The sequence below is a fragment of the Pelodiscus sinensis genome, chromosome 12, assembly GCF_049634645.1.
Source record: "Pelodiscus sinensis isolate JC-2024 chromosome 12, ASM4963464v1, whole genome shotgun sequence".
NCBI classification, from domain to species: Eukaryota; Metazoa; Chordata; order Testudines; family Trionychidae; genus Pelodiscus; species Pelodiscus sinensis.
In genome coordinates, this window is record NC_134722.1 from 28,766,070 (window position 1) to 28,779,559 (window position 13,490).

The 13,490-nt window shown below is 42.6% G+C and overlaps 1 protein-coding gene across 2 annotated transcripts in view; it reads left to right on the forward strand.

Moving 5' to 3' along the window:
* The window catches only part of LONP2 (lon peptidase 2, peroxisomal), a 94,690-nt gene that overhangs the window by 33,196 nt on the left and 48,004 nt on the right, over positions 1 to 13,490 (forward strand). For both annotated transcript variants that reach the window (XM_075940219.1, XM_006121177.4), the window contains exon 9: positions 10,185 to 10,335. In XM_075940219.1, the coding sequence (XP_075796334.1) occupies positions 10,185 to 10,335 (151 nt within the window). The remainder of the gene's footprint in view (positions 1 to 10,184; positions 10,336 to 13,490) is intronic.

Here is a 13,490-nt window from a genome sequence, read left to right on the forward strand (position 1 = left end):
GGAATCCAGCAGCTCAGCTGGAGAACTGGGGCCACAGGAGCCTGGCAGCTTGGCTGGGGAGCCAGGGCTATGATTGCCAAGCAGGGGTTCTGGGGCTGCGGCAGCAGCATCCCAACCTGAGGACTAGGGCCTGGGAAGTGATATCCTAGCTGGGGCTATGGCCATGGTAGCTTGGCTGCCCGGAGGTGGAGCCGGGGCCTCGGCACCTGGCAGTGGGAAGCTGGGGCTGTGGCAGCCCGGCAACCAGGCAAGACTGGGCCAGTGGCAGGCTGCCCAGCTGGGAATGGTAGCAGAGTAACTGGTGGGGAGCCAGAAATGAATTCAGTAAATTCCCTCGTTCAGCAGTGGTCAGATCCTGAGGGTGCCGGACTAGGGAGGTCCAACCTGTGCAGATCATTAAATCGGGAAAGGGGGGAGGTAGATGACATTTCTAGAAAAATTAGCAGAAATTATCCAGAATACAAGATCTGGAAGTATTGAAGGACTTTAATTATTCAGAGATCTGTTTAAAAAAGTAATATAGAAAAATACAACATTTCTAGTAAGATCTCGGAATGTATTCGTAACGCCTTTTTCTTCCACAAGAGGAGGAAGTTACCAGGGGAACAGCCATTTTAGATTTGATTCTGACCAAAAGGGAGGAATTGGTAGCCAAGCTGATGGTGGAAGGCCATTTGGTGAAAGTGATCATGAAATGATATATTTCTAAGGAAAATGAGAGCAGCAGAATAAGAGCAGTGGACTTAAAAAACCCAGACAAACTCAGAGAACTGGAGGCAAGGTCCCATGGCAGGCCCACTGATGGGTAGAGGGGGAAAGGGCCCAGGGGCATTCAAAAGGGCCCAGGGGCATTCAGCTGCTCCTACTGCAGCCATGACCAGAGCCCCAGGCTCTTTAAATCACTATCAGAGTCCTGTGCAGGTGTTGAGGGCTGCCTGGGGGAGGCTAGCACCCAGCCCTGCCCCTCCCTGGGGGGCGTGGATGCAAACACCTGCCACTGCAAAGCAGATATCTGCAAATTTGTAGACTTCTAGATGCAAAATTTATATCTGCATCTTTGTCCGCAAAAATGAGCTATGGATATTTGCATCCACATCCACAGACACCCATGATTATATGTGAATTTGCAGGGCTCTAGCTATAAAGTGTCCATTCCTGAAATGCATAGAAAACCTCCAAGTATGATGAAACTACAGGCCTTACATGGCAATGAGCTTTAAAAAGTAAGAGGACACATAATAATCAACTTGAGTGTCTGCCCTTTCCAAGACTTCAGACTAAGCTGGGCTGGGCCTCGTCAGTGCTAGGCTGAGAGACATCCCAGGAAAATCTGAGGACTGCAGTAAGGAGTGGAAATGGAAAATGTGTCATCTCGGCTCAACATCTGTAATCTTTTGGATTAAATATAGAAAGTATGACACCTTTCTCAAGAGTATGGGTCCTATCGCCAAAGCTGTATCCAGTTCTACTTTGGTTAGTTTTATTCTACCCATATCCTCCCTTTGTGGTCTCAAAGTGTTCTTCATTTCCTATCTTAGATTACTGAGTAGTGCTCATATACACTATTAAGCATTTTGTACATTTTACCTCTGTAATGGTGGGCATTCCAGTGGAGCATGAAGGAATTTGTATTTTGAGCATACTGAGCCAGATGCATGGTATAAATTGCCTTAGTGCCATTGACTTGAATGACACTGTAATACTGTGCACCAACAGATGAGCCGTCTCATAGTTTGTAAAATTTTGGTTCTCCTATATTCAAAGATCTGACTATATCTCAAGTAAATTTGTTTTAGTTCAGTGTTTAATCAACCCTGTTGTTGATTAGTTTAACGAGTCTCTATTTCTTGATACAAGTCCAGTATGGAAATAAGGCTTTATGTATCTTTTCCTGAACTTATTTGCCAGCTGTCCTCCTTCTCATCACTTCTTTTGCTGCCTTTATAAGGTGAACTGATCCATAATAGCATCTTTCTTTAAATGACATCAGTATAGTTACTAAGGTTCCTGAAACCTACTTGGTGTCTGCTGCCTATGCATCTTGAATCTGGTCCTTCACTCCCTCCAAAGAAGAGCTTGGACCTCAACATACAATTTTTTTTTTTAAATCTGCTTTGGTGGTTGTATTTTTATTGGTATTTTTTATTTTGTAGGAAAATAATGATGGCAATTGATCAGCTGAATGGCCTATTAGTTATAGCCAGCATAAAAGCGTGGCTTCTAACTTCTATTATTTATCTTAAATGGCATGAGGAAAAGGTCTTAATATGTTTAGGTGTGTTTTAATGGTGATAATCCTCAGTGGTACCAGTGCAGTGAGTAAGCTCAAGAATAAATGTGTCCTGCCTCACAAGCTTGGAGGCCAAGTTGGGTGTATTTTTATCGTTGTGCTTCTGTGGAGTTATTGCTTAAGCAAAACAGAATGTCTTCTTACTTCCAGTTACAGTTCGTCAACAAGGGAACATTTATTCTAAATTTAGATGACCTCTGTTGAAAGCTGGAGAAAATAGAAATGGATCCAAGTGCTTGTTAGTATGTATTTGAAGGGAAGTGAAATAAGACCAAGCATTATAGGAAGGCAATTAAAAATCCATTGGACTCACCTCTGAATTTTCTGGTAATAAAATATTTTGTACAGAGAAACCTTTGTATGCATGTGAGTACACTGTGGAAATTGCCAAGATATTTTTGCTCCTTAAGAATTATTTTTATATAAATGATATATTCAACGTAATTTTTGGAAAAAAAATCTAACCTCGCTATATTAGATAAAGGCAGAGTATTGAAATGCACCTTTATTTATTTTTGGGAAAATGGTTAGAATAATGTCCAAAGAAAAGACAAGTTTGGTACCCAGTGCTTGTTGTGATAATTGTATTCTACCTGTGTCCTCCCCTTGCAGTCTCAGAGTAATCTCTATTTCCTATTGTAGATTACTGGTTAGTGTCTGTTTTTTCTACCTTAAGAATACCTAGCTTGACAAAGTAAAGACAAGTCTAGGGAGAGATGTCTGCTGTTAAGAAAAACTAAAATTCCATCAGATAATTCAGAATTTTAAACTGGCTCTTTTTCTGTTACGATTTCAATTAAATATCCAATTCTATTGTCTGGACATATTTTAAAATACATTATGCCACTGCACATGTATCCTAGGAAATAATATATTAACCAACAACATAGCCCTAACAAATGGGTTCCATAAGGGATGTGTTTAGAGAACGGATGTGAAGAAAAAGGGCAGAAAGATTGATCTTTACATGTGATTGAATTTTAAAATCCAGTAAATAAAACTTATGGAACTTTCCCAGAGCTTTTAACTTGCTGCATATGGTTGTAAGGATATTGTGCTTTCAAAATCCAATGGGTTGATCCTTTTCAGAAATACATGATGCATGCCTCAAAGATGTGGCCAGTTTGTGTGCACAGTTCTAAATTGTATGCAGATACTGCTTGCACACACAAATGAGCATGTTGAAAGTTAGGAGATGGCCTTGAGGCCCCTTTGAAAAGTTCCTGGTTATATTTTATTAAAACTGCCAGAATAAATAAGCTCCATTTTATCTGTCAGTGAAGCAAAATTATTTTATCCATGTGTTGCAGAGATTTCAGTGGAAGCCTTGACAGAACAGTTTTATTAAAAAGGAACAAGGGTAGACTTGCAACAGAAGATTAAATCGAGTCGTGATATCTATTAATACTTGATTTCGTCTAAGAAAATTTGCCAAAGCTTTGTTCACATTTTGTATGTTTGTATATCCCTCTAAATTGTAGAGTACGAATGTGATAATAGGTATCCATATGTAACGAGGCTGGTTACAGTTGGCTGACTCTGACTCTTGAAGGTCCCTGTCTCAATCAGTAAAGGAGAAGATAAATGATGAGAACAGGTGCCTGCTAAGGAAAGCACTTAAGTAGGAAACCTCTGAATAATCTGATGATATAGTGGTGAACAATATTGAGAGGAAATGTTTGGTGAGTCACAGCCTTGCGCTTACACTTTTCAAGTATATTTTAATAGTCAGACATCTTAAAGGGAATATATGAATTTTTCAGATACTTATCCAGACACTGCAGGATTTTGAATTTTGAGTTCCTTACTAATCAAATTATATCAATTGAAATAGCTCCACTTTGCTTCTGCAGTGAGTTAAAAATTCACCCCAATTGATTCTTTCTAATTGAAAGCTTTTTGAACAAAAATGTTAATTTTTTTAAAAGTGCAAAAGATTTACAATAATCAAAGTTAATTCTGAGTGTTTGTTTTTATCCAGTCAGTTTCCTGACCAACACTGTTCATGGCCGTAATTCAAATGGCTAGGACAAGGGATGTATTCATGCCATAATGCAAAGGATAAATTATCTTGACAGCAATATGCAATTGCTCAGGAGTTGCATAGGTTCCATTATGTGTAACATGAGAACTTTTCATGTCAACATACCATTGAAAATTTATCATGTGGGAAGAAAAAGCACAGTAATTTGAAAGAAAGATGGAATGAAGGTGGTAGACAGGTGTGAGGTAGGAAGCAGATGTGGATTATTGCCATATGTATGGACTTTTAATTTCAGATAAAGTTAAAAACAGAAAACAGCATATTCATAGTGCTGTGATCCTTGTAAATACTGTAGCTGTTTAATTGTGGAAAAATGACTCAGTTGAAGTACTTGCAAGTATTTCATTTAACACCCTCAAGTAAAAATAATAGAAACAGGAAGTTAACACTTCATTATTTAAGCCTGCTGTTTTTCTTTCACAACAGCAGTAAATTATTGTGGTTTTCCTTCTTAGAGTTACACACTATATGGCAATGACTTTTCTATGCTGTATCTACTTTACATACAGTGAGACTCTTTTCTACAGGAATATGTGTGCTTGTTTTAAAGCATACAGGCGAGGTAGTTGACCATCTAGCTACCTGACTTGTATAAATGAGCACCAAACTACCTGAATTTGGTGCGCAAATGCCTACTTGTGCATATTAAATAGGAGGAGGGTCACATGCATTTTTGCGGTCATAAAATTCAGAAGAGGCCGATTTCAGATCATTTGAATCTGTGAGCTCCATATACATGATGTATTCAGCTCAATGAGCATACTGTCTTAATTTTTTCAGTCAAACCAAAATCATACATATGATAGTAAATGCACCTTTGATAAGACTAAACATGCACAACTTCAGTGGTACTAATCACCTATGTAACAGAGCCACGTACACTATGTAAACCTTTAGTACATGTGGTACTGGTTAAATGGCTACATTTTCCAGACTTTTCATGTTCATTTTGTAAACACTGGCCTTGCTCCTTCATTCTTTAGTTGGCAAAAATAACTCTGCAATTTAAAGGGCCACTGTTGACTAAAAAAATCAAACTTCTGTCTGGAAAACTATTTACCTGCTATTGTGACTAGTAACCTCTAAGGTAAGTGAAAGGATCAGAGAAAATTGTTGCAGTTTGTTTATTTGCAGTTTGTATATTTGAAACTGTTTCACATTTTTTTCCTGTAGGAGGGCTACCTGTTGTTTGTGTAGATCTTTCACATAGCAACAACGGAAAGAAAACACTTGGAATAATAGAAAATGTCATGATAGTAGAACAGTGCCCCCCCTCCAGTTTTTTGAATTATACCTCCACCCTACCTGATTGTGTGTCCCTCCTCTCCCCATCTGGCAGTTGGGTGGAAGCAAGTGAGGCAGAGGTGGGACTGTTTTGGGGGAGAGGCTATGAGTGTGTGGGCAAAACGGGGGAGGAAGAACCGTGCTCCAGGGCTGAGTGTATTGGACTGTGGCAGCATGGGTGAGGAGGAGCCATGTTTCGGCCAGGATGAGGGGAAAGGATCAGAGAAGGACAACAAAACTGATTAGGGGTTTGGAACAGGGCCCATATGAAGAGAGATTAAAAATACTGAGACTTTTCAGATTAGAAAAAGAGGAGACTACGGTGGGATATGATAGAGGTCTATAAAATCATGACTGGTAAGGAGAAAATGAACAAAGTTATTTCCTTGTTCCCATAACTGAAGAACTAAAGGGTCACCAATAAAATTAATAGGCAGCTGGTTTAAAACAAATAAAAGGAAGTTTTTCTTCACATAGAGCAGTCAACCCGTGGAACTCCTTGCTAGAGGATGTTGTGAAGATAAGGACTTTAACAGAGTTAAAAAAAGAACTAGATAAATTCATGGAGGGTAAGGTCCATCAATTGCTATTAGCCAGGAATGGTGTTCATAGTCTCTTGTTTGTTCAGATTGGAAATTGATGACAGAAGGATCTCTTGATGATTTCCTGTTCTGTTCACTTCCTCTGGGGCATCTAACGTTGGCCACTGTTGGAAGAAAGTATACTGAACGAGGTGGACCTTTAGTCTGACCCAGTATGGCCATTCTTGCGTTCATATAAAGCTTACGGAGAGCATTGAATTTGCAACCAAATATTTTCTGTAGATATTGGTGGTCTAGAATTTCTGGATGTGCCAATATTAGTATTTAAAAATGAGAGCCTTACACCAGCATTACATTAATTGTCTTTCACCCTCAAATAGTTCTTCAATTGCCCACTTGAACATGACATTCTGTTTGTGCTTACTGCCTTAATGTTAATTTTGATTAGCTGAGAATTGATGTGGAGCTTTCATTTTAATTTAGCACTGTTGTAGCAGTATTGATCCAAGGATATATGAGATACTGGGTGGGTGAAGTAAGATCTTCTATTGGATCAACTTTTGTTAACCTGGTCTGTGGCTGTTATTTGTAACCCCTCTGATGGAAGATCACAAAATGCAGAGAAGAAGTTGATGCTCTTTTGAGTAGAATTAATTAACGTCCATTTACCTTGGAATTTGGGCTACTCTGCAGTAGAAACATTGCTGGTACAGCTGCTTTTCCATGCTATTTCTGAACATTTTTTCAAAGTAACCCATGAACTACACAGAGTTTATGAAGAGTGTTTTGGTGACAGTGTGGGCAAGTATAGTAGAGTACTTGTTGTTTCCTCCTACCATTCATGTAGATCCCCTGCACTGCTTCTATAAGACTTAGGTAGTTTTGTAGGTATAGTAGAGTCTCGAATTTCCAACCTTTATTTATCCAACATTTTGTTTTATCCGATGGTGTTGCCCGTCACGTGATGGCAAGGGACTCCAGGGATGCTTCACACCACAATGGCCCTTCTTTCCCTTTTTCCAGGGCTGGGCAGGAGCTCTGGTTGGCAGGTCTTCAGGGGCTCCCCTCAGCTCGGCACACGCAGCGCGGGCTCAGCAACCTTACCCCCTACCCCATGCCTGAGGCACCTCGTGCCTGCATTGTGGGCTCGCCCGGTGCTCAGGTGTGCTGGGCCTGTGCCCTGCTTGGGGCCCAATCCTCGCCATCCTGCCGCGTTAGTGGCCCCACCTTTTGGAGCTGGCCTGGACCCACTTCCCCTTCCCAAAACTTTGCGGGCTGGAGGGGGCGAAGGAGGGAGGGAGCTGCCCGCATACGGAGCAAGCCCGGCTCCTGGCTGGAGCAAGGGGGGAATCCAGGGGCCCACCCCTCTGGGCTGAGGCGGGAAGGGAAGGGGCCGCCGCTGCCACCAGGCTGAAGAGAGGCAGGAGCGCTGGGGCCTTGGGCACATCCGGGCAGCCCGGGGGAGGAGGGAGGAAGAGGAAGGGGGAGGACGCGGCCCTTCACGAGGACGCAGCATCCAGAATCTGCCAGGGAGGGGGCAACATGCACGCCAACCACCACTGAGACAAAGAGTGGATCCTGCCTGGGAGGCCCTCCTGTCAGCTGCCGCCGCTGCTGCCATTGCTGCTCCATTCCCGCCCTTCAGCCAGAGCGCGCTGGGCCTCCACCCCACCACAAGCCAGCGCCGTCCGTGTTATTTGACATTTCCGGTTATCCGTTTGTCAGATAATCGAGACTTTACTGTATCAGAATTCAGGGCAACAGCACCTCTCCATGGTCCATCCACGGCACTCATGCTCAGATTTCTAGCTCTCCAGCCATGACCTCTCTGGTGAAGACACAAGGCTCTCTCCCTCCTCACTGAAGTGTTTCTAGGTTGCACAATTCACTGCCTTCATTGTCAATTCCCTGCACATCAGACTGCTTAAGCACGTTTACTCTGCTTTTTACCTCAGTCTATAAACAGTATAATTACCTACAGTTAGGTTACCACCGAACTCTTTCTAAGCAAGCATAGTTATTCTTATGGTACAAGTGTTATAGGGAAAAGATAGTCAAAACAATAAAAACACATTTTAATAAGCCTGCCAGGGATCAGTCCCCTCCCACCTCTCCACAAGGGCTCTAGTTGGTGTCAGTCTTTCCAGTTCTTTGATAGAAGGGCCAGTCTGTTTGCTACATCTGAGCAAAGGCTCGAAGCAATTTATGATTGGATTATTTATTCAAAAGGGCTTTTGTTATCTGCTGGCCGCTATAGAGTGTTCAGCTTGAACCACTGTATACAAGTCTCTCCAACTGGTGGTGCCCCTTCAGAGGTTTTTCAGCTTGTATGAATTCTCCTAATTATCCCTCTTTCCCTCCTCATCCTCCCCATGGAATTACATGCAATCTCTAGTCCACAGTGATACATACACTTAATACAGTAAGATATAACTTAATTCAATAAAGTTTGTCCAGGATATTGCAAGAAATTGCCACATCTGTCATAGGAAATATTTATTAAACTGGCTACCACAGCTGTTCCAGCTATATTGGAAATTCTGGGAGGCAGCTGGGGATTGTTGCCTATCACCCTGGACCATTGCTGCTCTGAGCAGTCGGCTGGGGATCACTGCCTATTGCCATGAACCATGGATGCTCTGGCTGGTTGGCCAGGGACTAGTTCCCAGGTATGTCAACTGCAGCTGCTGCGGCTGCTTTCAGCTGACTGGGACCACTGCAGAGGACCACCAGAGTAGTGGCTGGTGTGGTTGTTCTGGGGGCCATCCCAGAGCCAGCTGTTTCAGAGGCCTTGGGTCAGCCACAGTGGCCCCTGGAGAAGTAATGAAAAGTCACAGAATTCATGACTTCTGTGACCTCCATGACAGACATGGAGCCATAACCATTAAAGTTTAACTTTAGGTTAAGAGTTTTGTAATGGAAAGGATCTCACTTAAAATTAATTTAAAAGTAGTCATTCAGCTTATAGCATGAAAGTCAAATACTCATGGCATTACCTGATAAAGTGAACTTTAACCTTGTTGGTGAATTATTTTAGGGAGAAAAAGACTTAACGACTGGAGTGTTCCTCTGTATTTAGGCATAGTGATAGTTATGGAGAACTCAAAACTGCCTCATTTCTTTTAAAAAATGGGAAACATCTATATTTGTTACACATCTTGAGAGAGGGCTTCTCTGCAAGCAAACATCTTTGAGAGAAATTTTTGTTCTACCTGTGTAAATACTTCAGATTCTATAAATACTCTGAATAACGTGAAAACATGAAACCCTTCGCTTATGGAGAGTATAAATTGAAAGATAATCCCTTGGCTGTGGTGTTAGGTAGATTACAGTTAGGTTACAGTGATTTAGGTCATATGTGCAGTCTCATGAGAGGAACAGTAGCCTGAAGACTGAAGGCAGTTCTTAATTTCTGGTATGAGTGGCCTCACCAAAGCTGTGCTCCTTGGAATGCTTGATGCTCTTGCTAGCATTGTGTAATATGAAGCCACCTGACAGAATCAACATGAACTTTAAGGAAATGGTTGAGGATTATATAATGGGTTTGAAAAGTTGATGAAATATGCTGAGTAATGCATAGCAAAGTGCTAATATAAGAGAGTTTAAGTAAGTTAATTTTGAAATGCTTCTAGCAACTCCAGTGGAACTGAGCAGAAGTAAAATGAATGAGTTTAGAAGGTTTTCACAATCATAATACACATTATACTGTACAGAATTCACTTTTCAATAGTGATATCCTATTATATTAAAATTAAAAATACTGATGGTGTTTTTCTACTGTATCTAATTTTATTAAGGGATTTCTATTTGCAATTTTTTCCATGCAGGATAGAATCTAGTAATAAACAACTAACAGGTGAGCAGAATGTCAGAGATCAGGAATTCTATTTAGGGCCTGACAACCAAAAGGAAAGCATGCTTACAGTACCAATAGCACATAGGAGATAGCTAAATAAAAGTTTGTGTGTTTTGTTTTGCTTTGATGTGAAGCAACAGCACTGTTTTTGTATTCACATTTTTTAAGGTCTTGGATCCAGAACAAAATCATAGCTTCACCGATCACTACTTAAATGTAGCCTTCGACCTATCCCAAGTCCTTTTTATAGCCACAGCCAACACTACTGCTACTATCCCACCAGCTCTGTTGGACAGAATGGAGGTCATTCAGGTTCCAGGTAACAATTAAGTAATTTGACTAACATGATTTCTGCGTGTCCTAAATCAGTTGGACTTTTTCCTGTCAAAAAAGTGTACTCTTTATAAGTCTCACTGTAGAAAACTAGAATCTGTTGCAAGACTTTCTACCACAACTAATTATGTTGAATGCCTCCATTTTTGGGTGTCCATCTTGAGACACTGTCAGTGGTCCTGATTTTCACTGTGGGAATATTCACCTTTTTACTTTTGAAAATCTAGGCCTAATTATGTGACACAGTTGTTCAGTCTGTGAAGAACTTTAATGAATGGATTGATGTGTAACTGTCCTACCCTGCTGTCAGCTAATAGCTTCTTCACAGGATTTTTCAAGAAAGGGATTGTGTTTTGCAGCAGGAAGATTGGAGTTCTATCCCTGTTGAATGGCCACAGCGGGGACTATAGTGATATCCATTAAATTCCAACTGGCCACAGATTTGTATCTGTGTGCAGTTAGTTTAAAAAAATGTATTATATGTAATGCTAAAATACATCATATTCAGGTTAAGAAAATAGCGTCTGTAAATCTGGTCATAGTGCTTCGATTATCCACAAATATACAATACAGTATATATATTAGCATGCAAATATTTGGGTACATCATTCATAAGAAGTTATTCAAAGAGTTGATTGTGAAAAGCAAATATATCAATGAGTGAGGATTGTCCCTCAGTAATTGGGTATTTAGGGCAGGTTGTCCCTTAGAAAAGAGACCACCAGCAAAGTATTTGACTTATTTTCCTGACCATGCTCCAGCTCCTTCTCTCCTGGTATTGCTGATGTCCAGTGATGTGTTACAGGTAGATGTCTCTAGACCACTTGATGGCATCTGATCCCATGAGTTGCTGCATCAGCTGAGCGTAGCATTGACTGATTCCACTTTCAGTACTCACTTGTTACTGGGATCCCATGTTCCCAGCACTCCGATGATAAGCTTATGACCATGACCCTCATAGCCCTTGGTTCTCAGGGTGTTGGACATAGGGACGTATTTCTCTAGCTTTCGAGATTGGGCATCATGGAACACCAGGATCTTGTTTTCGAAGGGCACCGCCATGATGTGCACCATGATCTTTTTTCTGGTCGTTGGTGATGCATTATCTGGTCATAGTTGGTTGTCCATTCCAGGGATGGCAGAGTTCAGGGCATCATTCCCCATGGGTGACAGGATGGCTCTCACCAGACAATCGTGGATGGGGTGTCACAGTTGCTAGACCCTGGTGTGGGGCTTACAACTACAGAAGATGTGGGGTAACGTCTTGTTGGCATAGCTGCACTTCCTACATCACTTGTCCCGATTCCTGTGGTAGATGGCTTGGTTAAGAAGGATACAGTTGAGCTGGGCCTGGTGGATGAACCTCCAGTCGTCAAATCGGGTAAAGCTGCCCTTAGGGAGAAAGTGGTTGCTGGCATGCCATTTTCACTTTGCCTTAAATGACTTGTCCTGGTCAAGTGTCCACTTCTGATTTTCAAATACTGGCACGGGATGGTATCCTTCAAGGTCCTCTCCAGCTTGCCTCTGGCTCTTGGAGTCATGATAGTGCACTGCATGTTCTACGTTTGTGGCACTAGGACTCACAGCTTTTGGCATTTCTCGTACCACATCCAGCGGCACCTGATACACTTCTCTAGCCATTGTGTAGCATTCCAGGCACAAGTCCAGAGCAAAGCAAAATCTCTCTCTTCCAAATTCCCCTTCCAGGGAGCCACTTAGGTAGATGGTGACATCTTGGTTGGAGGAGGTCCCAGTAATTTGCTTCTTGATCGTATACTTCAGAGAAAGCTCCACAATGTTCTTCACTATGGATTCTAGGGACATCAGAAGCCAGAAAACATGAATGATGATGTCAACATCATACATATCATCCATTCAAGGAATGTTGGTGTCACCTGATCTGTGTAAGATGCACACCAGTTCGTTGCTGGCCCGCTAGGAAAGAAACATACATTCTTCTTCGAGGATATCCCCGCAGCTACTCCACTGTTGGTGCTGGACTTGCTCCGGCACCGCAGACGGAGAATTTTCCAGAAGTAGTAGTCGACCGGATCGCGCATGCGCCGGTAGTCACGGCATTCGCGCTCTTTTCTCTGTGTGCAGTCTGGCCCCCGCCAGTTCCTCTTGACCGCCTCAGGCTGCAGACGCAAGGAACCGCGCTCTCCCTTCTTCGACTGCTCCGTGTTGTGAGACGTTCTTGATCGCTTTTATCTTGTTATCATTTATTCCCTGTTGATCTTTAACAAAAAAAAAAGAGGTTTCTTTCCTTAGCAGCTTTTTTTCCCGGTCTAAGATTCCGTTTCTCCCCTCCTCTCTGTTGATTTCTCTGTATATAGTTAATTGCCCTCCTGTTCTCTCAGTTTAAAACAAAAAACAAACAAAAAAAAAAGAAACAACAACAAGGAGGAAGAAAAATGTCCTCTTCACCAGGCTTCAAAAAATGCCAGGAGTGCCGTGAATCTATGCCGGCCTCCGACGGCCACGCCCTCTGTGTGAAATGTTTAGGGGAGTCTCATGTGCCCCAAAAATGCGCTCACTGCGCTAAGTTGACTTCTCAGGCACGAAAGGACAGGGAACGGCAGCTAAAGATGCTGCTTTTCAATCAGGCGCTCCAACCGCAAACTCTCTCTTCTGCCTCACAGCGCCAGTCAGTGAAGCGTAGAGCCTCCTCCCCAACAACCTCTACAGCCAAAAAGACGAGGCCCTCCCCAACGCGGTCTCTACCAGCGGTCTCTCACGGCTGAGTGAGCCACGGGGATAAACCAGGCACGTCCGGCACTTCTATGCTGCGACCGAAGTCTAACGTGCCTCAGAAATTGAAAACCGGCTGTGAGCCAACCTCGGCACCGCGATATATACCAGTCCCGCAGGTCTTGAAGCCTCCGGTGCTAAAACCATATACGGCATCGAGAGCGCCCTTGGCACTGCCTACTATACAGGCCGAGAATGCAGCACCGACGACTACGGCACTGATGCCCGCGCTGTTGCATCCGGCACCAACATCACTGATGGCGCCGACAAAGTTGGCCAAAGTACCGGCACTCATTCCACCTTGTGCTCATTCTACTAGAGCCATTGCAGCGTCCACTGCATTTTTAAAAGGGTGGACATATGTAGGGCAGCCACCTGGGCTTCTCACCA